General features: G+C 58.3%; 1 protein-coding gene across 26 annotated transcripts; it reads left to right on the top strand.

Annotated features, from left to right (window-relative positions):
• On the top strand, positions 1 to 26,781 carry CTTN (cortactin). Of its 26 annotated transcripts, none has more exons than XM_086383921.1 (19): positions 1 to 96; positions 3,946 to 4,042; positions 4,857 to 4,981; positions 6,028 to 6,114; positions 6,248 to 6,321; positions 8,150 to 8,279; positions 10,638 to 10,748; positions 11,652 to 11,706; positions 12,526 to 12,636; positions 14,993 to 15,103; positions 15,641 to 15,751; positions 16,489 to 16,599; positions 18,326 to 18,381; positions 20,244 to 20,313; positions 20,935 to 21,083; positions 22,602 to 22,691; positions 24,113 to 24,254; positions 24,932 to 25,003; positions 25,752 to 26,781. In XM_086383921.1, the coding sequence occupies exons 4-19, from the start codon at positions 6,028 to 6,030 to the stop codon at positions 25,886 to 25,888; spliced, it is 1,617 nt and encodes a 538-aa protein (XP_086240047.1). In that variant the 5' UTR covers positions 1 to 96; positions 3,946 to 4,042; positions 4,857 to 4,981; the 3' UTR covers positions 25,889 to 26,781. The 26 variants fall into 26 exon arrangements, with proteins under 26 accessions (XP_086240047.1, XP_086240048.1, XP_086240044.1 ...); XM_086383922.1 differs by having other exon boundaries at positions 1 to 277; XM_086383923.1 differs by lacking the exon at positions 1 to 96 and adding an exon at positions 928 to 992.

Genomic DNA, 26,781 nt, shown 5'->3' with positions numbered 1-26,781 from the left:
GTCCGCGGAACCGGAAGTGGAGCGGGGCGCCTGGGAGCTGCGGGCGCGGCAGAGGCTGGGCAGTGCCGAGCCGGACCGGACCGACCCCAGGCGGCGGTGAGCGAGCTCGGCCTTCGCCGGGCGGGGGAGCGGGCCGGTTCCCCAGCTGAGGTCCCCAGGCGCAGCCACGTCCCGAAACGGGAAGGAAGCGGCGGCCGCGGCGGTCTCGCCGCATTTCCGCTCGCGGTTTCGCGCGCGGGGGGAGCGCGGGCGAGGCTTCCCCGGGCTGGGGGCCGAGGTCAGAGAAGGGGATGGGCGGGCCAGGGGCTGAGGGAAGGGGCCGGGGGCTGAGGGGAAGGGGCCGGGGGCTGAGGGGAAGGGGCCGGGCCTGAGGGAAGTCCTGGGGAGGGGGATGAGGTCGGAGAAAGAGGGGCGGGCTGGGGGAAGGGGAAGGGGTCAGGGCCTGAGGGGTCAGGGCACGCGGTCCTGAGGGGGCTTGGGAGGAGAGTCCAGGGCCTCAGGGGAGGATCTCCGGGCTTCTGGGAAGAAGGGGCCAGAAGGTTGAGGGGGGTGTGTAGGATAGGAGAGGGGCCCTACAGGAGGGGTGCAGGACCTGGGGGTCGGGAGGAAGGGGCAGGGGGCCGGGGAGGGGACAGGCCGGGCCCTGAGTGTTTAAGGGAAGGGGGACAAGGGCCCAGAGGGTCCTGGGAAGAGCGGGGACCGCCGGGGAGGGGGTCCAGGACCTGGAGGGTTAGGGGGACGGGGCGGAGAGCCGAAAGGGTCTAGGGACGGAGAGGAGCCCTACCGGTAGCGGGGGTCCCGGACTCGGGAGTTCAGGAGGCGGAGGGCCGAGGGGGAGGGGCCGGGGTCTCCCAAGGGCAGGGCGGGCCGCTCGCTCCCAGCTCCCCGGCCCACACCTACGGGGAGATGTTGCAATCAGGTCAGTGGAAATGCGGCGACCGGCGCGGCAGCAGAGTTGAGCGGCTCTGGATTGGGAACAGCCCCTCCTCTGGGTGCGAGCTGGAATTCACCTGGAAGGGAGTCACTCTCGTGCAAGCTGGGTGCTCCTGCAGAGGGTCTGGGGCGAAGGGGACAGGGCTTCCTTCCCGTGGAATCTGGCCGCGTCGGGTCCGGGGGAGCGGGGGTGCGGAACCCACTTCCCGCTGGACGGAGCTCTGAGGCGTCCCGGGCGAGCGCCCCGCTGGGCTCCGCGGTGACCTGGCCCCCGGAGCTCCATGGGGGCTTAACCCGCTGGGGCCGACCGCGTGATTGCCCCGCCGCCCCTCTGGCCGGCGCTGGGCAGGGCCTGACGGCGGGTGAGTCACCGCGCTGGTGCCAGAGGCTGGCCCGCGCCTCTCGGGTGGAAAGTGTTCCCAGACCGAAAGAGGAGCGAGGAGGGGTGTGCGGGGTTGTCCTGTATGCTCTGCTCCACATCCCCCTCAGTAACTGGCAGTGTGTCCCCAGGACCTTTTATTTGAAGCATTTTGAGAGACACATCTGTAAAAAACTTAACTTGGGAGTCAGTGGTGACTCAGATCTTCGGTCAGCACAGTGCAGCAGGGGCTGGGTAAGCGCACGGTTGAGAGAGACAGTTGGGAGCCCAGGGGTCTGCCCTGTGTTGCAGTGCGCCCGTCCTGGGCCCTTGTCCATCAGGCATCTTGTCTTCACTGTGCAGGAGGCAGGGGAGAGGGGAGTCCTCTGAGTAATGGTGGTGTGGAGAGTGGGCCTTGTGAGACCTGTTTTCTCTGCTACACTGGAGAGGGTGGGCGAATAGATGGCTAACTCAGCGTGGTTTCATCTCCTCAGAGAAACCTTATCGGCTTCCCTCACCCCCAGCACTAGGCAGCTGCTAGTCCCCTTTTTCTCTCTGTAGACTTAGCAGATCTGGCCACTCCTAGAAATGGGCCTGTATAATATATGGTCTTCTGTGTCCTGCTTCTTTCACTTAGTCTAAGATTTTTCAGAGTCGTTTATGTTGTAGGGGGTGTCAGTACTTCACTCCTTCTATCGTCAGACATTAGTAACATTCCATTGAATGGATAGACCACCTGCCGTGTGCCTATCGTTGTATCACAAGGATATTGGGTTATTTTCACTTTGGGCTGTTAGGAGTGATGCTCTGTGAACAAGTTTTCTGTATACCTAGGAGTGGAGTTGCTGGGATATATGGCACCTCTGTGTTTAACCTTTTGAAGAACTGCCAGATTCTTTCATCTACGTTTCCACCAGCAGCATAAGAACCTTCTGATTTCTGCACACCCTCCACAAACTTGTTTGTTTTTTGGTAGCTACCTTAGAATGTGTGGAATGGTATCTCAGGTCGGCTTTGATAGGCATTCCCTTGATGGTTAGTGATATTGTCTTTTCACAAGCATATCCATTTGTATGTCTTTGGAGAAATGTCTGTTCAGATCCTTTCACCATTTAAAAATGTGGTTAATTGTCCTGTTTATTGTTGACTTGTAAGAGTTCTTTATGTATTCTGGATAGGTGATTTGAACTCAGTGTCTCTCATTCTGTAAATTGTGTTTACCTTGATAGGTGTCTTTTGAAGCAAAAAGTGTAAAATTTTTGTCCCGATTTACTTTTTTCTGTTTTCCCTTGTGCTTTTGTGTCACATCCAAAGTCTGCTGTCAAATTCAAGGTGATGAGAATTTGTGCTTGTTTTTTCCCTAAGAATTCAATAGTTTTAGTTCAGACACTTAGGTTTTTTGATCCATTTTTTCCCCCAGTTAATTATTGTGTGTGGTATGAGGTAGGTAGGGTCCAGAGGCATTATCTTTGGATCAAAAAAAAAGGCCTTCAGTTTTTCAAAGAGTTGTTTTCATGATTTTTTTTTTTAATTAAAAATATTGAGAGGGAATAGATTATTATAGATTTCAGCCTACCCTTGGGAAGGTTTTCATAGATGTTGGATGATAACTGCGGTACCTAGAATGTACTAAGAAACCTACACAATTTAGGATTTCTAAAGGCAGAATTGAGGAAGGCCAGCAGAGCATCTTCTGTCTGGTTGCTAATGCATGCCAGGCCACATGTCAGCACAGACAGTGTGTGCCTGTGACTGGTCTGTTCTGGGGAACAAGGGGATTCTAGTCATCTGTAGTGTCTAGCAGTGCCATGTGTAGTCAGGGCTGTCCTGTGGTCTGAGGGAAGAGCTGCTGAGCTGGTGGTTTGGAGAATTGGAGTCTTGGTCTTATGAAGTAACCCTACCCGTTCGTTAGAGACGCAGCTTGCTTCTCCTTTGCTCCCCGAGTCAACATTCTTCACGTTCTGATAGCTGTCACTGCTCAGAGTTCTAGCCCCGTCATGTCACCATCCCATGGGGAGTGCTTCTCATGTGTACATATATATGTGAAAGTGTGAGAGTGCTAGTCACTCAGTCACGTCTGACTCTGTGACCCCATGGACTGTAGCCCGCGAGGCTAATCTGTCCAGGAATTCTGTCTGCAAGAATATTGGAGTGGGTTGCCATTCCTTTTTCTGGGGAATCTTCCCCATCCAGGGCTCGAACCTAGGTCTCCCGCATTGCAGGCAGCTTCTTTACCGTCAGAGCTACCGGGGACACTCACACACATACACATATACATACCCAGAGTAATGGAATTTTATTGCAGAATTAGGATGAACCAGAAATGGAAAGCTCTCAGGATTTTAGCACACAAAATGTACGCTAGCAATTGAGGCAATGATTTCTGTCTGCATTAAGAAGAAATTTCATACAGTGGTAAATAGTTCAGAACTTTTTTATTTCCTGTAGTTTCTCACTGTGGCTGAAAGTCAGTTGAACTCTTTGGTTAGGGAAATGGCAATCTTCCCACCCTCTTTTCACATTTCTTTATAAAACCTTGTTGTGTTGGGGAGGATTTCAGAGCTATTCTAAAAGGATCTCAGCACACAAAGATTCGCCCAGGGTGCCTGTCAGCACATATCCTTCTGAGCTTTTTACTCTTAATCTTTTTACAGACAGAAGCTCTCCCCAATGCCTGGGAATTCCTCGTTGGATTACTGCGTTTTCAGCAGAGTTTTGTGAGCGTCTCGCATCTGCACGTGGAGAAGAAAGGTTTGTGCACCATGAGCATGCTCATGTGCTCCACTGGGCAGTCAGGGAAACCCCTTTGACAAGGAAAGCGAGGGGTGTTCTCTCCCTAGGTTTGCAGAGATAGGGACGATAATTTTCTGGGAGGAAATTTTCTTATTTGAAAAATAAAGTCAATTTTGGTGTTGCCTGTGGTCTAGAAAGCGGAGGGGATTCCACACGACCCTGGAGTGGAGGACCCCTGGCAGCCCCCTGGCCCCTTCTTCCTCTTCCATGGGGTTGGGGAACCCATAGCCATGATGCTGGTGCGAGCCGGCCAGTGCTCACCTGCCCACAAGTGAGGCTGGCTTCCAGACGGGTGGAGAGTGGGCCCTGTGACTTCTGCGCCGCCAGCGTGGAGAAGCCACAGGCCAGGACGTGGCTTTCACCTTGGCCTTGGGTGGGGAGTGAGTCTCCTTGGAGACCCCGTCCTTCTGCATGACTGGCCGTCCCCTCACTGGCTGAGGAGACCATAGGCAACTGGAGTCCTGCTGGTGGGCGGCCCCTTCTCAGGCCAGCATGGTGCCACGGGCAGTCTTGACTCGGGGAGGCAGAGGCTTCTGGCAGAGCGTTTGGCTTTCAGGCAGCTGTGTCTCCATCTGTGAATGGGCATGCTGGTTGTTCCTGCTGCAGCTGAGCCTGGCCTGTCGGCTCTCGGAGACTGTGTTCAAAGCAGTTTGCGTCAGGGCGCTCCCTGCCTTGCTTCACCTAATTAGAGGGGAGCAGGGGTCCCGGTGGGACAGTGTCCAGGGGACTGTGTTGGTCCTGCCCACCTGGTGGCTCATGGTTCCCTGCCCAGGTGACGTGGCAGCACTCCAGTCTGGGAATCTGAGAGCTGTGCCCCTTGATCCCCCCCGCCACCACCTTGGACTTGTGACCTCGCAGAGCCGGGGGTGCAGGTGGACCCGCCTCGGGGGTTCTCAGGTCTGTGAAAGGCTCTTGTCCTGTCTGGGTCCACATAGAGCACAGGGAGTGTGGCCCCACCATGCGAGATGGGCAGTGTCCTCAGCTCAGACACCAGGGTGCGGGCTTCTGGTTGCGTGAAAACAAGCCTTCAGTTGCTTCTGGCCTGGGAGCAGTTTTATGGGGACTTCTGGGGAAAACAAAACCATTTTTCTCATTGCTTTCTTTTGAACTCCTGAAAGGCTAGATTTTGCCTTTGTAGTTATGGAGAGAGCAGTGTGGCTCAGCTGTGAGGCTGGGTCATTTTTCTCCGAGCCAATAAGTTAGAGTTTCAGGGCCTGCTGAGGAGGCAGGGCGGCCTGCCTCAGGGCTGCCCGACACAGAAGTTGGCATTCTGTGTGCCCTGCGTCTCCCCAAGCAGATGGCAAAGCAGCCCTTGGCTGATTGCATGACTTGTCAGAGTCTAAGTTAAGAAAATCATTGTTAGGTTTCCAGTAATTATTTTTGAGTCAAAATGGATGCTTTGAAATAAAACCGTGATGCAACGGAGCAGACTTTACAGTTGGTGATAGTGCGTTCCCGGTGGGACAGCACTGCCGCCAGGAGGCTTGGCTGGGGGCGGGGGGGTCCCACTGAGTGAAGCAGCACACGAGGCGTTGTTTATTTCCCAGTTTCCTCCCTTGAGTTGAAGCCCTGAATATCTCTCCCATGCTTCTGCCCTTTGGCTTCAGTGCTAGAGCTCCCGTGTTAGGTTTCTTTTGATCCTTCCGGTGTCACTCAGGCACGGGGATTATGAGTGACCTTTTTTTTAAAAAAGAAAAATCTATTCGGCTGCGCCAGGTCTTGGTCGTGGCCTGCAGGAGTCTAGTTCCCTGACTGGGGATTGAACCTGGGCCCCTGGCACGGGGAGCTGGGGGTCTTAGCTGCTGGACCCCCAGGGAAGTCCCACGAGTGGCCCTCTTGAGCACGTAGCTCCCCGCCCTCCCTGTGGGGTCCCGGGCAGAGCGTCTGTGGGCCCCTGGGCAGGGCTCTGCCGGCGGCTGTGACCCTCAGCGCTGCCCTTCCAGATGTGGAAAGCCTCGGCCGGCCACACTGTGTCCATCACCCCGGACGACGGGGGAGCCGACGACTGGGAGACCGACCCCGATTTCGTGGTAGGAGCCCCAGTCTGCCCGCCCCTCCCGTCTCCTGAAGTGGGTCCTCCCAGGTTTTTGGTTTGGCGGGGGGTGGGGGCTGTTTCACAGTCCAGGGCGTGGGGGTGTACTCGTTCTTTATTTTCCTTTTCAGAATGACGTAAGTGAGAAAGAGCAGAGATGGGGAGCCAAAACTGTGCAAGGATCTGGGCACCAGGAGCACATCAAGTAAGAGACGTTCTCGATCTTTGTGTGACAGAGACATTCTGAACCGTGAGGGGCGAGGGGGCCCGCTCCCCGCTGGTGAGCGCGAGGGCCCTGCCTCTGCCTTGTCTGGTCCCTTGTAGTTCACACAGGAGGTGAGGGCGAGGCCTGACGTGTATGCGTGTGTGCATCTGCACGGACGCGCTCAGTGGTTTAAAAATCTCACTGCCGGTGTCTCCTCTACTTTTAATTCTCCAGTCTGGTTTTTAAGCTTGTGGTTTTCATCCAGGAACGTAGTTAACTAAGCTGTTCTCTCTGCAGATGGGAGGTTTCTAAAGCATGGGCTGTCTTTGAAGACTAGATCAGAAACACCCGTCCTTAATTTGTATTGTTTTGTTGCAGTGTTATTCTGTTGTTGTCAGTTGGATACCCTGAGCTGAGTCCTGAACTTCTTGTTCTCATGAAGGTCGAGATAGGAGAACTGCAAGAAGCAGGGATTGTCCCTGACTTCGCCAGTCTTAACTCGCCACCTCTGGGGCAGCTTGTTTGCTTGTTGGGAGGTGTAGCTAAAAGGGCCTTTGAGAATGTGCTCAGACTTTTATCTCCGCCTGCGCTGGCCTCAGTGCGGACGTGTGCTCCCTTCCCCTGGTTGTGACCGCTTGGGTCGTTCACAGAGCACTGGTCTAGGCTCTAGGATCTCTGCAGTGAAATGAAGCTCCTCTGGGCTGAGAAGGGTTCAGCCGTTCATCCAGAAAAGTGGGTGAAGTCTGCAGTGTGGGCATTTTAGACACAAGTGTTCCTCCCTCCTGACTCGCTGAGCCCGCCGCCTCGCAGCTGTTCGGAGAAGGGCCTGGGACCGGTTGGGGGAGCTGGTGCTGGGAGCTGCCTCGGGTTCCCTGCTCTGGGGTCAGGCTGACTGCTGACCTGGTTTTGTCATCCAGGCCTCTTAGCCCTGCTGTCCCCCGTGGTTTCAAAACACGTTGGGGAGGGCAGATTGGAGAAGAAAAGAACTCTCTCTGATCAGGCAGCCTGTGGGTGGGTTAGAATTCAGAGAACACCCGAGGCAGGACTGCTTCGGTGTCCTGAGGTCCCTCCAGCGGTGCTTGGGGGCTGGTCTTCTTCCCCAGCTCGTCAGGGTCTTGGGAGGTGGCCAGGCCTGGTTGGTGTTCTAAGCCGCACGTCCGGGATTGCCGTCCGGATGTGGAGATGTGGCTGTGGTGTGAGGCGGCCCTCGGCAGCCCTGGGTGATAGCTGCCTGGCCTGCCTGGTTCTGGCTGCATCTGGTGATCTGTCCTGCTGCTCCTAGCGCTTAAAGTGAAAGTGGCTTTTACATTTTAAGTTCTGAAAGCCTCTCACTTCACCTTTGAATGGAAAGCCGGGGTGCTTCACATAGCGAGAAGCCGTCTGAATATTCCACGTCTCTGGGCTCCTGGCCTAGGGTCGTCCGGGTGTGCACCTGTGGGCTTTGTCTCCCGTTTGCCTCTGGTGATGTTTACGGAGCTGGCTGTCCTGGGTCAGGTGTCTGGTGAACCCGAGGAGCTGTCCTCCACTTGGTGGAATGCCGTCCACATCGTAGCCCAGCTTCTGCAGGGACTTGGAGATGACTCACTGGGTGTGTTCAGACTTGCTTTTTTTTCCCCATTAACCTGTATCTGACTCTGAGAGCTGCTGGAGTTGAGGGCAGCTGGAGGTGCAGTAAAGTGAACACAAGGGAGGCCGGGCTGGGGAGCCACTGGGGAGCAAAACCTCACAGATTGCAGAGATGGTGTCCTTGTCTGTCCTCCCAGAAAGCCCAGACGCACGTCTTGGCAGTCTGTCTGACTGATGTTTTCTTCCATCTCTTCCTTCCAAGCATCCACAAGCTGCGGGAGAATGTGTTTCAAGAACACCAGACCCTCAAGGAGAAGGAGTTGGAAACGGGACCCAAAGCCTCGCACGGCTACGGAGGGAAGTTTGGCGTGGAGCAGGACAGGATGGACAAGGTGAGTGCCGGCCCACGTGGTGTCAGGGTCCTGGTGTGTTTGACCTCACCAGGGTCAGCAGGGTTGTCACTCAGCCCTCCCCCTCCATTGAAAAGTTGGGAGTCCACTTGTTGAGGATGAGATTTGCCAGAAGTCACCCACTCTCAGTTGAGCTTAGCTGAGAAGGGCTGCAGTTTCTGGAAGCTCTTCAGTTTCTGAGTTGCTGGGGAGGGAGTGGTGTGCTGGGAATCCTGGAGCTGGAGATAAGGTCCTCCCAGAGGCCGGCTCTGACCGGAACGGAGGCCCGCAGGCGGCTGGATTGCCGCTTGGGTGTCAGCTGCAGTTCGGGCTGCAGCCTTAGTGGCTCCCATCTGCAGCCCAGAGCCGAGTTTCAGCGCCTGGGTTCCTGTCGAGGCTAGAAAGGCAGCCATCTGACTGCTGTCCTTCCGCACTTGGTGACCTTCAGAGAAGACCCTGGCCCACCAGGCAGAGGACAGGCAGGTCTGAGGAGGTGGGACTGAAGTTGAACAGAGCCGCACCCTTTGCTGGATCAGCTGGGGGCCGAGTCCGCCCTGCAGAGAGGACAGTAGACTGGGGCAGGCGTGCTGCGCGTGCAGTGACGCGGGCGCCCGTCTCTCTCTCTGGTTGGGCAGCTTGAGGTGTCTGCCTTACCGCTGCGCTGAGGTGTCAGCTGGGGGCGGGTTCCTCTGTGATTCCCCCCCGTCCCCCTTGTGCCTGGATCAGACTCAGCCCGGAATGACAGGGCTGGTCGCACTCATGGGCCAGCACCTGCTTGAGAGAGGGGCGCCCCCACGACCAGAGTGTTAGCCCTGCTTCTCACAGTGCTTTGCCTGGTGCTGACTGTTTGATTAGAAATAGGGTCTCATCAGTGTAAGACCAAGGCCAACCTGGGGGAGAAAGCTGTTTTGATGAGAAAGTTGGGAGAATCGCTAAGCTTTCACTCTGGCCGTATTTTTGGAACAGTTCTGACTTCTTAGTGATGAAGAGGCACGCTGGGGGATCCTTTGGGCATGCTGCTGCCTCCCTGTTACCTTGTTGATGTTTTCTGGGTGAGACCCCCGAAGCTGCAGGTGGGTGGTCTCTGCCACAGGTTTTCTGAGACTGCAGGGCTCTGGATCAGCTGTTAGCTGTGGGCATCGGATCCCGCTGGGAGGGAGAGAAAGTAGCAGCTCCGGACTGGAAAGTAAAGCTTGCTTTGCTCCCTGGCTGTGGAAGAGCGCGTGCTAAGCTGCCTGCAGAGCTAGCTGCCAGCGCTGGTTGTGACCCCGTGGGGGTTGGACCCTGAACCCTGCCACTGAAGTTCCAGATAAATAAGCGGGAGAGGAGTTGGTAGTACGCTGGCAGGCCCTTCGATGGATTGTAGGAGGGCCAAGGTGGGCGTGGCTCCCTGGGGAGGAGCTGGGCTTGGATGAGCTGCTGCCTCGCCTGGCGCTGGGTCACGTGTAGGTCACCTGTCCTGTGTCCTCGGTGTCCACAAAGGTCCGTGACCCCTGTCCATTCTGCCGAGGGCACCTGGAACCTTCCTCTGAGGGCCGGGCCTGGGTGACTTCAGCAGCCCGGGGCCGCTCAGACTTCAGGGTATAAATATTTTAGTTGCTTGGCCACCACAGGCTCTCGGGCGGCTCCTGAACTAGCTGTATTGTCTTGACACAAAGCTAGGCATAGATTTTCTGTAAATGAACAGATGTGGTATGTTCCAGAAAGCTTTATTTACAGAGAACCTCGGTGTGGATGTGGGCCGCAGGCTCCAGCTTGCTGACACAGCGGAAAGCTCGGGGTGGACTGCTCGGTCAGCATGTGGCCTTGAGAGGCCACCAGCCCTGCTTCCCTGACCGGGGGTGCTGAGCCGGCGGCAGGCCCCACTGCACACCTGGGCGGGCTGGCTGTGTGGTAGGCAGTGGCGCTGACCGTGCGGTGTGCCTGAAGCATGCCCTCTGTGTTCCGGTTTGAGCCCTGATTCCTGGGTCACGTGCTTTGACAGTGACCTCCTCCCACCTGAGGAGGCTGATCACTGCCGGCAGTCTTCTGGAAGCGGTCTCAGGAGTCGCTGGCAGGCTGCTGGCTCTGTGGTGCTGGTTGGGGCCTGGCCTCCTGTTCTGCACGCCCAGGCACCTCCGGAAGCCCCCTGTGGCTGGGGTTCGGGCGACTTCTGGGGAGCCTGGTGTGCAGAGGGTTCAGGAACACCTGACTGAGGGCGTGGCGATGCCCCTGGAGTCACCTCCCCCGGCCGGCTTCCAGGTTGGGTGGTTTTGTTTGTGTCGCCCACACCCAGCAGAAGTGCAGGCTGCCCCGGCGGGGGGCGGGTCCAGTGGGGCAGTGCTGGAGGGCGACTAACGCTTCACTTGTGCCCCTGTCCAGTCAGCTGTCGGCCACGAGTATCAGTCAAAGCTCTCCAAGCACTGCTCGCAGGTTGACTCCGTCCGGGGCTTTGGAGGCAAGTTTGGCGTCCAGGTGGACAGAGTGGACCAGGTGAGTGAGGCGGCGCGGGCAGCCGGCCCCACCTTGTAGACTGAGCTCGCTCCGGGTGTCTTCTGGGCATCTCGGAGTGGCGCAGAGGTGCCTCGGACTGTGGGGGTGCAAGGTGGGGGTCCCGAGCACAGGCTCCTGAGGCCCCGCCCGCCCCTTCACAGATGCTCTGAGATGATTGGCTGTTTGAGAGGTGAGAGAGTTTTCCCCTGGTTGCTGTAGAAACCTCCATGTTGGTGCCTGCTCATCGAGTGGCCCTGAGATGGCCTTCGATGTGTCCCAGGGGACAGTGGGGACTCCCTGTCCCTGCCTGTGTCACAGTGACAGAGGGCCCCCCTCACACCCACTTCCAGGGCTGTGCTGAGTGTCTGATGCTGTTCCTCTGGTTCGAGGCCCTGGCTCATCGTCGGCAGCCCCCTCATTTTATGTCGTAGCATTGAGAGCTGCCTCGCTCATTGTCTGGGGCGGCCCCTGGGCTTCAGTGTTTCAAGGTGTGCAAATTCAAAATACTGGTACTTTGGGCGTTAGTAGCTGCAGTTCAGTCACTCAGTCATGTCCGATTCTTTGCAACCCCATGAATCGCAGCACGCCAGGCCTCCCTGTCCATCACCAACTTCTGGAGTTCATTCAGACTCACGTCCATCGAGTCAGTGATGCCATCCAGCCATCTCATCCTCTGTCATCCCCTTCTCCTCCTGCCCCCAATCCCTCCCAGCATCAGAGTCTTTTCCAGTGAGTCAACTCTTCGCATGAGGTGGCCAAAGTACTGGAGTTTCAGCTTTAGCATCATTCCTTAGGAGATAAAAAAATAAAAAAATACCAATAACACGGTTCGTGTTTTTTAAAATGTCATGTTCATGGATCCAGACGTTAAAATCTGCATCTCCTCTTTTTCTGTAACTGCAGTCTGCCGTGGGCTTCGAGTACCAGGGGAAGACCGAGAAACACGCCTCACAGAAAGGTGAGGTGGGACAGATGCAGAAAGCCCCCCTGCTTTTGAAGGCAGGAGTCCTTCGTGGCCTCATCCGGAGGGGTCGGGACACTGCCCTCCCCTCAGGCATCTGGGGTGTGGTGTGGCGGGGCCCCCGTCAGGCAGCGAGTGGACCCGGGTCTTGTGTCTCCTCATTGCCTCCCTCCTCTGAGCAGCGTTGCCTTGGGCAGTTTGCTCTTAAGCTTGGTTGGCAAAGCAGACTCTCCCCTTAGGATAGTGACCAGAGCTGTTTCGGTGCTGATGTTTGCACATTGTGCGAGCTGTTGTGAACACAGTGCTGGCTGGTCTTCATGAGCTTGTGCTCACTTGTCAGCCCTTTCTGAAATGAAAGCACATCGCTTCCTCAAAGCACTTGAGGTGTTTTTTGTGAGCTTGTTTGCTTACGCCTCTTGCAGGGCATCCGATGACCAGGGAGGTAGCCGGCCTGGGAGCGCTCTAGGGGCGGGTCTGTCTGGTCCACCCAGCCCAGGGTGTTGGTGGGCTCCAGTCTTTTCTAGAAAGACCCATGTGGCCATGTCCCTTTCTTCACACGCTGAGCTTTATTTGAATGGTTACTTTCCAAAGTGTGCCCGTGGCTCACCTCTGCCCTCCAGCTGTCGGAAGGGGCCAGACTGCAGGGACACCAGACGACGCGCGGCGCCCCATCTGACGGCGGGTGGCTCCTCGTGCTTCTTTGAACGTGCTCTTATCTCCTGGTGCATTGCTGCCGATGCTTTGCTCCTGCTGCTTTTAACCGGAATGGCATTTTGCTCTGACACGCTTCTTCCTGCTGCCACCCTGTCTCCCCAGACTACTCGAGTGGTTTCGGTGGCAAGTACGGCGTGCAGTCCGACCGCGTGGACAAGAGCGCCGTGGGCTTCGACTACCAGGGCGAGACGGAGAAGCACGGGTCGCAGAGAGGTGGGCGGGCGGGCCGCTGCGCACCCCGCTGACTGTCGGCGCCTGCAGCCCCCCCTTGCTCGTGCGTTTACTGACACGAGCCCAGGGAGCTCCCTCTCCCCGTGCCAGCCGCTTGATGTTTTATTTATACAGCTCTTTTAGCTTGAAGGGTTTGGACATCCCTGTTCTTACCTGGTCGGAGTAGGGGCTTTGTCGTTGTTTCGATGACTGCTCAGTCCTCCGCTGCATGGACACTGTGTAGTTCCTGAACTGTTCCTCTCTGGAAGGTGGAGTTGAGCTCATTTCCAGGTTTGGATGTTAAGAACTGACTGCCGTGAATATTCCTGTCCTGTGTCTTACGCACAAGAGTGGTTATTTAAAAGATGAGTTCTAGCGGTGGAGTCGCTGAGTCAAGCATGTTGGACTTAAAATTCGCTGGATGCTGCCAGGCTGTCCTTGGCGGCCGGCCTGACCCTCCCTTCGCGTGGTGCCCCCGTTGGAGGTCAGTTACAGCGCTCTGCCCACTGAGGTGCGTGTGTGGAGTTGGACACATGGACCTGACCCTGCCGCAGAGGGTGAGGTTGGCTGCTGCTCTGCATGGTGTGTTTTATTTGGCCTGTGCGTTCGAGTTTTTGAATCACTGGTGACATAGGAACTCAGAGCTCGCATAGCTTTGTAAATCTCCAGAATTTTAAGAATCAAAAATGAAAGCCGCCACTGGCGGCACCCATGACTGGGCGTCTCTCAAGGGAAGGGCTGCTGGACTGGGGGTGTTGCTTCCCTTCTGCCCAAGGGCCCGCCTGCCCCGGCACTGGGCTGCCCCGCCCCGTGCCGGGAGCACACCTGTCCGCCTGTGCCCTGTGTGCACATGCTCCTTAGGACCCGCTGTTGGATCTTGTTCATTCTGCCAGACCCTCTCCCCAGATGCCCTTGCAGAAGAATAGCTCTGCCTCCAGGAAGCTGGGGAGCAGAGGCCGAAGCACCTGGAGCAGCGCAGCAGTCCTTGGCAGCTCTGGGCCTGCTTGGGTGGGGTTGAGTCCCCGCTCATGGGTCTGTGATGGAGCCTGCTGTGTGTAAAACAGCTGTCTAGTATTTATGGTAACTTAGCCTTGAGCGGAACTTGAGTTCCTAGAAGGTGCTCCATGTTGGTGCTGTCTCTGGAGGTGTCCCATCTCGTCTCTGCTGTAGTTGAGGAAGCAGGGTGACTTAGTGTTTGTTTAATTTTTGCTGCCTTTCCTTGCTGTGCGCGGGCTTTCTCTAGTTGCAGTGAACAGGGGCTGTTCTTGGTTGCGGTTCACAGGCTTCTCATCGTGGTGGCTTCTGTTGCAGAGCGCGGGCTCTCGGCGCTCAGGCTTCAGTCGGAGCAGCATGCAGGCTCGGTAGTCGTGCTGCATGGGCTTAACTGCCCTGCGGTGGGTGGGATCTTCCCAGACCAGGGATTGAACCCGTGCCCCCTGCATTGGTTTTGCCGGGACTGCCAAGGAAGTCCCTGCCTAGAGTGACCTAAAAGCTTGCTCCTGTTGCTCATCCTTGATTTCAGAAGCTTCACGTCAACTTGGTCTTCATGCCGTCTTTTGGACTAAAGGAGAGATGCTACAGTTATTCATTCACTATACGTGCTACTTTTTTCAGTTCTTCTGTGCATATAAATAATACTTTTAAGTGTTTTCCACATTTGCAATCTTAGAGTAAGCCTTAAAGATTTTTTATTTTTTCAATTATTTACTTACTTGATTGCTCTGGATCTTAGTTGCCGTGTTTAGGATCCTTATTGTAACTTTTGGAATCCAGATCTCTGACTGGGGATTGAATCTGGGCTGCCTGCTTTAGGAGCGTGGAGTCTCAAGCCTTTTAGGAGCGTGGAGTCTCAAGCCTTTTAGGAGCGTGGAGTCTCAAGCCTCGACCCCCAGGGAGGCCCCCCTGGTGGTGGTGGTGGTTTAATTTGATTTAGTTATTTTTGGCTGCACTGGGTCTTCGTTGCTGCGAGGACTTTTCTCTGGTTGCGGCAAGCAGGGGGCTGCTCGAGTTGCAGTTGCACGGGCCTCTCTGTGCCGTGGCTTCTCTTGTCGCAGAGCGCAGGCTCTCGGGCGTGTGGGCTCAGTAGCTGGGGGTCTCCGGACTCGAGGACAGAGCCTCGGTAGTCATGGTGCCCAGGCTTAGCTGCTCTGCGGAGTGTGAAATCTTCCCGGACCTGGAATCGAACCCACGTCTCCCGCAATGGCAGGCGGATTCTTTACCGCTGAGCCACCAGGGAAGCCCCCTTGGTTTGTTTTTTTGAGTGGAATGATAGCAGTCCTTCCTTCCAGACTGCTGAGGTTCCCAGCATGCTTGCTGTTCCCACGGCTGGTGTGTGGACAGCGCTTTTTCTTGTCTGCAGATTACTCCAGAGGTTTCGGTGGCAAGTACGGCATCGACAAGGACAAGGTGGATAAGAGTGCCGTCGGCTTCGAGTATCAAGGCAAAACCGAGAAGCACGAGTCCCAGAAAGGTGGCCTCAGCTTAGCTCCTTCCCCAGCCAGCAGCTGTTAGTGTGCGGGGTGACCATCAGAACAGGCGCGGAGAACCAGAACACGACCCGGAGGCCTGAGGGCAGATGCGCTGTTAAACATGGAACTTGAAGACAGCACGTACAGACCAGCGCTGTTAACTTAGAAACCCAGCCCTCGGCCATCTTGTAGCTCTGACACTTCAGCAGAGTGGCTGGTAACGGCCCTCAAGTCGCCCGTCTGTGTGCAGAAGAGACCCCGCGGGCTCCGTGGTGCTGGTTGAACAGCACGCCTTGGGTCTTCCTTTTGGGGTCCCATCTCTGTTTATCCAGGAGACCCAGATTGTAGCTGGGGGTACTTTCTGGCCATGGTATGGGGAGGTCCTCTTAACAAAGGTCACTGGAAGTTTTCCCAAAGGTCTGGAGCAAGCTCACACACAGGAGCAAGTGCGGGTTGAGCAAGTTGTATGTGTTTAACTTTGTGAAAAACGTGCTTTCTCCCTGTTAATCCTCGATTGTGGCCTTTTGTGTCGTCTACAGACTACGTGAAAGGCTTCGGGGGGAAGTTCGGTGTGCAGACGGACAGACAGGACAAGTGTGCCCTCGGCTGGGACCACCAGGAGAAGCCCCAGCTGCACGAGTCCCAGAAAGGTGCGTCCCCCGCGGCCTTCCGGAGCTCGGCTTTGTTCACAGAGCTCGGCTCTGTGCGCTGGGCCTCGCGGTACTTGGGTTGCAGTGTGTCGTGTCTTCCCTGGGGGCGGGGAGGGTCCCTGTGCCTCCCTCGGCTTTGAAAAGACCCCTCCGCCTGTAGTGATCCCCTGGGGGGTTGCGGTGAGGCCTCCGTGCCCTGGAGCCCCGGGCTGCCGCCGCAGTTTCCCAGGGGCTGCTTCTGCCCGCACGGGTGGCTGAAGGGGTGGCTCTGTGTTCCCAGCCAGGAGGCGGGCTGTGTCCCCCGGGAGAGTGGCTGCCAGAGCCCGGCTCGCGCCCTCCCAGGCGGCGGGTCCAGAGCGGGGCTGCCGCAGGGCTGGGGACAGGCCACGTGTGTGACGTATCTCTCACGTGTGCAGAGACACGTGCTCTTGTCTGCAGTGCAGGCAGGACCCTTGGATGAATCTCGGAGCCTGGAGTGGCTCTTCCCAACCAGCTCATAGACAGGTCCTAGCCTGCTTTCGGGCCGTGGCTGACCCGTTCAGATTTCATTTGTCCTTCAACCTCTTGAGCCCTTGTGACCATCGGTGATGCCAGGAGCTGGCTCTGTGGCTCCCTCACTCAACAGGGCTCTCGTTTTCTCGAAGCAATGTGTTTGATTCCTGCAAACCTTCTACGATTTTAACCAAACTTGTTTCCTCTCTTGGTTGTTTTCTCCATGGTCACCTGTGGATTTTCAGATTATAAGACTGGTTTCGGAGGCAGATTTGGTGTTCAGTCCGAGAGGCAGGACTCCTGTGCTGTGGGGTTTGATTACAAGGAGAAACTGGCCAAGCACGGGTCCCAGCAAGGCACAGTTGCTTCCCAGCCCCACCCTCCCCCCCCGCGCCCCCGCTTAGCGCAGACCTCAGGCTCGGCCTCTGGTCACCGCTGTCACCGCAGGGCTGGGCTCTCCCCACACTGCTCTGCGGAGCGGACGCCCTGCGCACTCTCTTCCCCACTCACTTTCTTCTCACCTGTAACCTCTGGGGTGTATGCTTGGTAAAAGGGAGTGTGAACTGCAGGTGACTGGTCTCTGGAGCGGGTGCCTGGCCTCCCTCGGCTCCCCCGGCAGCTCTCGCTGTTGACACGGGTACTGTGACTGGAATAAGCCACCTTCCTGCCTCTGAGGCTGGGAGAAATGTGTTCGGTTGAGTGTGATTACTGGGCTTGGACCAGAGGGGCACAGGGCAGGCGTGTCCACTTGGTTTTGGGGTCTTACTTCTGGGGGTGTTCTTCAGAGTTTTGTTTTTCGATGACCCTGTCTGCATTTAACTCCTTCACAATGAAGCAGAAAGTAGGTACAGGAAGCCGGAATCACAGGGGATTCTGAGTGTGTGCTTACACACAGGAAGCAGGAATCACAGGGGATTCTGAGTGTGTGCTCACACACAGGAAGCAGGAATCACAGGGGGTTCTGAGTGTGTGCTCACCCACAGGAAGCAGGAATCACAGGAGGTTATGGGTGTGTGCTCACACACAGGAAGCAGGAATCACAGGGGGTTCTGAGTGTGTGCTCACACACAGGAAGCAGGAATCACAGGGGGTTCTGAGTGTGTGCTCACACACAGGAAGCAGGAATCACAGGGGGTTCTGAGTGTGTGCTCACACACAGGAAGCAGGAATCACAGGGGGTTCTGAGTGTGTGCTCACCCACAGGAAGCAGGAATCACAGGAGGTTATGGGTGTGTGCTCACACACAGGAAGCAGGAATCACAGGGGATTCTGAGTGTGTGCTCACACACAGGAAGCAGGAATCACAGGGGGTTCTGAGTGTGTGCTCACACACAGGAAGCAGGAATCACAGGGGTTCTGAGTGTGTGCTCACCCACAGGAAGCAGGAATCACAGGAGGGTCTGGGTGTGTGCTCACACACAAGAAGCTGGAATCACAGAGGTTCTGGGTGGTGTTGGGAGTCCAGATGAAGATGTGCTTATGCTCAGCGCAGTTCCCTCAGGGCCTGGACACGCAGTTGGCCGGGTGTTGTGTCCTGAGAGGCCCTCAGCCCGTGTTCAGGGAGGGAGGCAGAGAATCCCCTGGGGCTGACCCCGCAAACCACACGGACGTGGCCTTGGCCGTGTGTGGCGTTGGTGCTGCACGGTGCTGTGACCGTCTCGTGGGCCTGTGTGGCTGTGGCCTAAGTGGGGCTGATAGACGTCCATGGGAGTTTCCTCTCTTTCAAAAGAACGAGAGAAACCGCACCTCAGAGCCTCTCTTTAAAGCTGGGTAGGGCAGGATGGCAGCAGCGGGCGAGGCTGGGTGGAGGCTGTGTTGGGAGGTGCGCCCTGCCTGCCGCCCACGCCCGCACCCTTGCCCTGGGAGCACGCGGAGCATGCCCACCGCTTCCTTGCCCTCCCCTGCTTGCCGCCGGGACCCCGGGTGGAGGCGCACTCGCCTCGCGGGCAAGGGCTCGGGGTGCCGGGTCCTCGCTTGCATTGCTTTGCGCGCGCTTTCCGGGGTGTCCGCGTCTGCATGCACCTGCTGTCGGTGGCCGCTGGTCCTCAGCCCGGGGCTGAGTGCCGTGTCGTCACGTTGCAGACTACTCCAAAGGCTTCGGCGGGAAGTACGGGGTGCAGAAGGACCGGATGGATAAGGTGAGTGCTCCTCCTCCTTGCTCGGTGTGTCCTGCCGAGGGCTGGGGGTTGGCCACTGTTCCTTGGTGGTCTTTGGCCTCCGGGGGCGTGCCTGGCACATCTTTGAAAAGCTCCCCAGGCAGGTGTGTGTCATCCCCGTGGCGGTGGGGGTAGCTGACCCAAGCACTGGGCTTCCCTTCCAGTGTCCCTGGGTCCTCTCCTGGACTTCCGAGGCTGCACGGTGGGGTGGGTACGGTCCCTGTCGTGTTGTAGAGCGGGGCCTGGGGCCCATGGCCAGGTGGCTGTTGGTGCTGAAAGTGCTGAGCTTGAGCCGCGCTGGGAGCGGAGCTCCTTGGTTACTCTGGTCACCTGGTGGTGGCTGCGTCTTGGAGAAGGCTGCTCCACCATGTTTCTGTCACTGCAGGGGCTTGTGACAGTCTACCCAGAGCCAGCGTGACCACAGGCTCCGCTTTCAGCTCTCCCAGGGGCGCCCTCCTGACCCGTCTAGGGTCTCCGTCAGCCAGTCCTCAGCACGTCAGATGGTTGGGGGTCTAGTCTAAACTCCAGGGCATCGGAGGGGCGGACCTGTGAGCTGTGCGGGGCTGCCCCCACCCGGCACCTGTCGGCTCAGTGGCCGGAGGTTGCGGCTGCCCTGCCCGTGGGAGTCTGGACGAGCGGGCCTGTCCCCGCCGAGTTCCCTTCCCCCAGGCTCCTGGCTGACCCCTAAGGCCCCGTCCCCTGAGTATGTGTGGCCCCGGGCGCGGGGCTCTGGCCGCGGACGGTGTCCTGAGGAAGCAGAGCTGGCGCTCACTGAGGCTGGGGGTGCTGAGGGCCTGGAGACAGGGCACTGCAAGTGTGTGGGACACAGATGGGGTATGGAGCCAGCAACCCCCTGGCCGCAGGGTGGAGAGTGGGTCTCGGGGAACCTGCCAGGCCGTGGCCCCAGATAGGAGGCGGCGTCAGTGCTCTGACCACGTGCCTGTAGCCGGGGCTGGGGGTGGGTGCTGACGCCCCTGGGTGTAAGGGGTGAGGGGGACGGAGCGGGCAGAGCCTCACAGGTGGTTGTCAGGGCTTCTGCTGGGCTAGGGAACTGGGAGGGCAGGCAGGGCTGGTGACACAGCCTGGGCGGGCTGCCAGGCAGGGCAGGCAGTGCTGGTGGGGTGGGGGCCTACAGAGTGTGCGGGCAGAGGCCGTGTCTGTGGGATGACGGCGGGAGAGGAGACTGCGAGGGCGCTTGGCAAGGGTGAGGGCGCCACCGAGACCATCCTGGGGGCGGGGGGAGGCCGTGTTCTCTCCCCGCACAGCAGAGGCCTCTGGGCTCCCTTGTAAACACTGGGTCTCCTTGGTGGTGAGCGCTCAGGAAGACATGCTGGGTTTATGGTCGTGAAGACGGGATGTTAGTTTTTCTGCCCGTTTTGAAGTTTTCTCGAATTCGAGAGGAAGGTGCAGAGATTTCCCATGTGCTCCCCAACACACACACCCCTCGCCGTGAAGCTGTGTTGAACCTGTGTCTCAGGTTGCCCACGGCCGGGGGCGGCGTTGGGGCTCACCTCTGGGCTGTGCGTCCTGCGGGTCTGGATGAGCGTGGATAACATGTGTTCGCCACTCTACACTCCTGCAGTTTTCACTGCTCTAAACCCTTGGCCCTGCTGACTCCCCCACACATTCGTCTCTTCTCTGACGCTGATTCTGGGGTCACCAGCCGGGGTGAGCTGGCACACTTTCTGTGTCTCCATTAGTGTGTGGGCTGGTGAGATCTGTAGGCCTGGGCTGGTTCCCTGGGAGGATCTGGGGCCATCTTAGCACCTGTGCAGGTTCAGCAGCTCTGCCGGCCGCAGGGGAGGGGACCTGAGCCCTCCTGACCCCCGCTCGTGTCTCGGCAGAACGCCTCCACCTTTGAGGATGTTGCCGCGGTGTCCTCGTCTTACCAGAAGACTGTCCCTGTTGAAGCAGGTGAGTCCTGGCAGCCCTGAGGGCTTTCCCAGGAGAAATTTTGTGCAGCGGTGTTGCAGGGTGGTGCTGAGGGCGGGAGGAGGGTTGACAGGAGCCGGTGGAGCGTTGACGGAGAACCTGGTCATCTGTGGGTTTGGGGCGCAGCAGGTGATTACCTATCGTAATCAAAATTCAGGGAAAACCACGTCCCAGGAAGTGTCAGGTCAGCCTGCGTCTCACCCAGGGCAGGTGTCTCACCCGTCCGCCGGGGTCCTTGAGGGGTGCTCGGCCGTCCTGTTCCGTCACAGGAAACATCATGGGGGTGGAGCTCAGAGTCAGTGCTTCTGACTGTTCGATCGAGGGCCTCCCTAGGGGCGTATCTTCCTCGTGTCTGGTGGTAAAGGACGTAGTGATGTTTGGAGCATGAGAATGTTCCAGATGCAGGGCTCTGTGCCCACGTTCCCGCTGCACGTGTGGCAGACACAGCAGCGAAGGCTTGTTCCTGGCGGAGGCTGGGCTGGCAGCCGAGGGGGTGCGTCCCTGCTCAGCCGGTCGGTGCCTGGGTCCCGGGGAAGGTCCCCCGGGCCAGCCTGGTGTGGGGGCGACAGTGGTGCTCTGGGTAAGTCTCTCCTTCCTCTGTAGTGAACAGCAAAACAAGTAACATCAGAGCAAACTTTGAAAACCTGGCGAAGGAGAAAGAACAGGAGGACCGGCGGAAGGCCGAGGCGGAGCGGGCGCAGAGGATGGCCCAGGAGCGGCAGGAGCAGGAGGCGGCGCGGCGGCAGCTGGACGTGAGTGCGGGCGGCGCCGGGGGCTGGGAGCCCGCGGGCCCTGCTCGCCCGTCTCCAATCCGTGGGGTTATCGTAGACTCGGCGCCTTCTCGCACTGACGGTTTCAGCCACACAGACGGCCCAGGTTCTTGTCCCCAGACATGAGACAGCTGACCTGCCCGACAGCCCTGCTGACCCAGCCCAGGGTGACTGCCCGCCTGTCCTGCCCTGTGCGGCGGGCAGCACGCACGCCCTCGGCTGAGCCCGCTTCCACACGTCTCCCTGGCACTCTGTCCCCACCCATGCCCCTGGGGAGCCCGCCACCTCCTTGGGTGGAAGCTGGGGGACACAGGAGGAGTCCCCGCGAAGGAGCAGTCTGCGGGCTCTTGTTGCTGTTGCTTCTGGAGCCCGGCTCTGCAGGTTGCTCTGTGATTCTTTGTAGACTTTTTCCACGAGGGAAAGTAGAGATGGGAGCTGTGAGAGGTGAGAGGGACGGGGTGGCCCTTCTCCTAAAACCCTTCTGAGTGGACTGATGTCCAGTGGCTCTGCGCCAGTCCGTCACCCCCTAGCCGGGCAGCTGGAGGCAGATCAGCTCAGGGAGCCACAGCCATGCCCTCGCCCGGGAAGCGGGTGTGGAAGCCCTCTCCCCGGCGGTGAGGAAGGGCAGAGTCTGCAGTAATGCCTGTGGTGCCTTACAGATCGTAAAGCTTTATTTAGCCCCGCAGACATTGGTGGTTGGGGCTCTGAAGACCCCATCGGGGGAGGGTGGGGGCGGAGGCAGGCACTGCGCAGTGGCAGGGAGTGGTGGGCGGGGATTCCAGACGCCCTGACACACGCTTTGTCACACGTGATGAGGTTGGATAACTGCACACTCGTAATTACCTTGTATCGTTCTTAACTGCCAGGAACTTTAAGCTCTCTCTCCTTCAGGTTTTTAGCTAGGCGTTTGTAAGTTTTTCTTTGTTGTAGGCCCACACGCCGAGGCATTTTTCCTGGTAGTTTGGTTTCCTTTTTATGTAACACCTTTGTCTTCTTATGACTCGGGAGTGTAATTCCTGCGATCTGATCTGAAAGATGCAGGAGTTGGAAGACTTGAGAAGAGAGGTTTGTGGTGGCGATCGTCTCTCGATTTTGCTTTTGAGGGTCTCTTGCTGTCCCTGCTGCCGTGTCGTCCCTCGCTGCATCCAGCCTGTCCCGCCGCCTCCCCTGTGTGAGCCCCCTCGGCACAGCGTCGCTCCAGAGCCCTCTGGGCCGTGAGCGGCAGTCCAGAGGCAGGACACGGACCACGTGCATCGCTGGGCAGGGGTCACGGATGCCTGACAGCCAGGTCTTGCGAGCGAGCAAGGAATGTGGGAAGGAATGTCTCTGTTTCCAGCCCTTCAAGGACACTCGCTGCCTGGGGGTGTTCCTCGCGGGGGTTTCCAGCACCTGGAGGACTTGTGACCGTCCTGCTAGCGCAGACGACCGTAGCTTCAAAGCAGCTTTGCTTCTTCCTCCGGCAGCCTGAGAACGAGCTGACTGTGTGTCTCTGCGTTTCAGGAGCAGGCCCGGGCCCAGAAGCCCACGCCGCCCGCGTCCCCCACACCCCAGCCGGCTCAGGAGAGGCCACCATCGAGCCCCGTCTACGAGGTTGGTGTTGTCATTGGGTTTGCCAGTGACTCTGAACTCCTGGAGACACCCTTCCCAGCCCAGCGCCCTGTGGACGGGGTCTCTGCCTGCGCTTGTCAGTGACCCAGAGGGCAGGCCTCCTGTGTGCGGGGTTCGACCCCTTGCCTTCCCCCGCCCTGCGGCGTCTCCTGACACCGGGAGCCATAAGTCTGCCTTTTCCCTCCCTCTCTCTGCCACCACTCCTCAGCTCCCCTCTCCCTGGCCCTTTCTCCAGAGTCCTCGGTCCCTAGTTCCTGCTCCTTTGATCCCTGGTCACAGAACGACCTCCCTATCCCTCCGCCAAAGGCCCCTGTGGCCCCCTCCCAGAGCAGCTCGGCCCCCACCGTCCACACCCACACCCCGAGCTTGAGTCCCCTCTGCCCCAGGGTCCTATTCACCCCCCGTCTCCTCATCACCTCACGTCGCCTCTCGGGGTGCCTTGCTGAGTCCCAGGAGCACACACTAGTTTGACTCAGAGGGGTCGGGGGTTGGGAGAGCTGTGGGCGGGGCTGGCCTTGCGGGTGGGGTTTTATAACTGATGCTGTGGAAAGGGGCCCTGTGTAAGCCCCCCCGCATGCCCCACAGCCGGGCCAGCCTCCCTGAACCACTTGATGGGCGGGGGGCGCTGGTGGGGGAGGCCGCCCCCGCACCACTGACCTGCTCAGGGCGGCCCCCCAGCGCAGCCGCTCCTTGCCCTCCGGTCTGTGCCCCCCGCCTCCGGGGGAACTGCCAGCAGGAGCCTGTCGCTGCTTTGTTCAGCTCTCGAGGGGCTCCGGTGTCTGGCCAAGGTGCAGCCGTCCTGCCCGCCTGCCCACACCCTTGCCACCCTCTGGAAGACTGGGGCCTGACTTCTGGCCCTTCCTAGAGCTGCTCCATGCGGGCACCTTGCTGCTCTGACCTGTAAGGGTGCCCCAGGCGCACCCTGGCCGGGCTGGTGGTCGGCTTGGGGCTGTCAGCAGAGCACCCTTTGCTCTTGTGCGTGGCTTGGTGGTCACTCCCATGCCTCACCTCCACAGTGTTGGTGGGGATGGTACCTGCCATGCGCGGGCTCGTCTGCTCCAGCTGGAGGGCTGGGGTGCCGCCCTGGAGCTGTCGTCAGAGCCTCATAGGGCTGGGGGCTCTGGGGGTTTGGGGTGCCATGGTGGTCTGGGCCCGAAGGGGAGCAGGCCAGACCTGCCCCAGGAACTCACGTCTCTTGTGGCCGGCAGGTCCTTAGTGATGGTGGGACTCGGGGTCGGGGTGAGAGGGGATCCTGGGGAGGGGCCCCGTCAGGATGCAGGTGCTCGTAGGACGTCGGCGGGTGACCCGCCTCCCCCCGTGTCTGTCCCATGTCGGCCGGGGCTGCCAGGTTTCTGCGTGGCTCTGGGCGGTGGGGCCACGGGAACTTGCCCTTGACTCCCCAGGACGCGGCCTCATTCCGGGCTGAGCCGAGCCCCAGCAGAGAGCCTGAGCTGGGCTACAGCGTGGAGACCGCGGAGTACCCGGAGGCCTACGTCTCGGAGGGCGTCTACGAAAGCACGGAGGCGCCGGGCCACTATCGAGCAGGTATGGGGCCTCCTGCATCACACCCCCTCCGCTGCTTTTCCTCTGCAGACCTCCCCTTTCCCGCGGGCTGAGCTGCCCCACCTCAGCTGTGGCCCCAGCCCCGGGGCCTTCCAGGGAGACCCCTGCCTGTGCGGGGGGCACTGAGGGGGTGGGCATGGAGGATGGGCTCCTGCTGTCGTCTTTCCCGAGGGGAAGCCCCGGTGTCCGGAGTTCACAAGATGGAGGTCCCTGGCACCCTGAAGGTGGAGTGGGTAGATGAGCGTGGGGTTCCCTTCTGTATGTCTGGGCCCGTTCCCCCTCGGGGAGTGACTTGGGAATCAGCACGAGAACCTGCCCAGGGCAGAGCGCTCACCTCCCCGAGCACGATGGCAGGTGATCAGCTGTCTCTCGCTCGCCGTTCGTTTGTTCTTGGCACGGACGTTTCCTGACAATAGTGCTGAATATTTGAAATTTAAAAAATTATACCCTGACAACTGTCCCAGTCTCAACCCAGATGATCCCTCTGTGTGTTCGCTCCTTGGGGTGGCTCCTCTTGTTGGTATGAGGGGCAGGCGGCTCTCGGTGCCCTGGGGCCACTGACTCCCGACTGGCGACTCCCGGACCTTGGGAAGGGCTGTCTGCTGGGAGTGAGCATGGAGCTCTGGTTCTCTCTCAGACTCGGCCCTGGTTTATTCTAGAGGAAGGTACCTATGATGAATATGAAAACGACCTTGGAATCACTGCCATCGCCCTCTATGACTACCAGGCTGGTGAGAAACCGCTGGCGGGCCAGAAGGAGGGCTGGGGTGGGTACGGGACTGGGGGCTTCCAGCAACTCCTCTCTCAAGAGTTAGGACTCTCAGAACGCTATTTACAATTTTTAAGAAGAATTTATATTTAAACAATTGCAAGGTTATAGAAAAGTTGCAGATACAACGCAGGGAATTCTGTATCTTCCTCAGTCCCATTCCATCTGGTCTGGGTTAGGATTTTTTTGTGTGTGCTGCATCTTTTAGCTGTGTGGGCTTTCTCCAGTTGTGGGGAGCGGGAGCTACTTTTCATTCTGATGTGAGGGCTTTTCATTGTCATGGCTTCTCTTGTTGCAGAGAGAGGGCTCCAGGGCGCTCGGGCTTCAGTCTGCAGCTTGTGGGCTTCAGTAGTCAGGGTCTAGTTGTTTAGTTGTTCCATGGCACGTGAAATCTTCCGGATAAGGTGTCCAACCCGCGTTGGCAGACAGACTGTTGCCCACTGTGCCACCAGGGAAGTCCTGGCTCAGGGCTTTGTATGAAGGGCTCGGTTGGGTCTCTGTAGCTGCCATGTGCGTGCAGAGCCGCCCTCATTGAGCAGGGCAGACCGGGACCCGTCCACCCCCGTGATCCTCCACCCCAGCACCCTGCACCCCCGCAGAGCCTCCGTGGGAGGCCGCCAGCTCGAGGGGCTGCTGGCGGGTCTTCCTCCTGGCGGTTGGCTGACCCAGAGACACCGGGGGTGACCACTGCTCTCTGGCCTCCTCCGCAGCGGGCGACGATGAGATCTCCTTCGACCCTGATGACATCATCACCAACATCGAGATGATTGATGATGGCTGGTGGCGCGGGCTGTGCAAGGGCAGGTACGGGCTCTTCCCTGCCAACTACGTGGAGCTGCGGCAGTAGGCACCTCGCCCCCGCCACGGCTGCGCCAGGCCTGCCGCCTCTTAGGGTGAGGAGGGGCGTGTGCACTCTTGCTTTTCTATTTAATACTTCTGCTGATGCTTTTGGAAATGTTTACGCCCCAGAACTTGCTAATATATTGTAATCATGTTTCTTGGAGGACCCGCTGATTGTTTTTATGCATTTAAGGCATTTTCTTTTTTTGCCAAATCGACTGTGGCGTGGAGCCACTTGGGTGACCTTCAGTCCCGAGTGCGGGTTGTCCGTGCCCCGCGTCGGGAGGCAGGACCACCCCTGTGGTGGGGGCCTCGTCCTGGGGTGTTTGGAGAAAGAGGGAAGGGCCTGATGGGAAGTTAGCGTTGCGGGAAAGCTCTAGAAAGCACTGGAGCGTTCTGGTCGCGTGGAGGCGCTGCTCCTGCTGTAAAGTCCTGCGGTGGTTGCTAGGTTTCGCAAAGCCCCGCCTTTCTTCTCTCGTCCTGGATGTTGCGGGAAGGCAGGTCCCTTCCCCCGGGGAACCACAGAAACGCTTCCCATCAAGGGAGCAGTACTTCTTCTGCCAAAATAGCGTGTTAAACGACAGCAAAATGTAACAGATCGACTTGCCTGAGAATGTGAAGCGAGCAAGCGTGAGCTCTCCTGGGCTGCTGTGGGGAGCCCGTCCCCCGGGAGGGGCTGGGAGGCCTGCTCAGCAGCCTCCTGAGTGACCCTGTGGAACTGCTCGGGTGTTGGGACCTCAGTGACCACAAGGGACGCGTTTTCTTTCCTGAAGTGCATTTGCTTTACCACGGTTAGGTTGGGTTTTATATGCAATCCTTGTATCTAAGTTTCTGTAGCACACCTTATAGGTATGTTTTTTTTAAATTAAATATTCAAAATAAACTTTTTTTGACCCACTT

Source organism: Bos grunniens, chromosome 29, assembly GCF_055505025.1.
Source record: "Bos grunniens cultivar Pamir isolate PY7600 chromosome 29, Bosgru_T2T1.0, whole genome shotgun sequence".
Taxonomy (NCBI): domain Eukaryota; kingdom Metazoa; phylum Chordata; class Mammalia; order Artiodactyla; family Bovidae; genus Bos; species Bos grunniens.
This window is presented reverse-complemented; position numbering and strand designations above follow the sequence as displayed.

Coding starts and splice junctions, on each gene's coding strand:
- CTTN (XM_086383918.1), top strand. CDS start 6,028: ATGTGGAAAGCCTCGGCCGGCCACACTGTGTCCATCACCCCGGACGAC. Junction 8,280..10,637: donor AGCAGGACAGGATGGACAAG/GTGAGTGCCGGC, acceptor GCCCCTGTCCAG/TCAGCTGTCGGCCACGAGTA. Junction 11,707..12,525: donor GAAACACGCCTCACAGAAAG/GTGAGGTGGGAC, acceptor CTGTCTCCCCAG/ACTACTCGAGTGGTTTCGGT.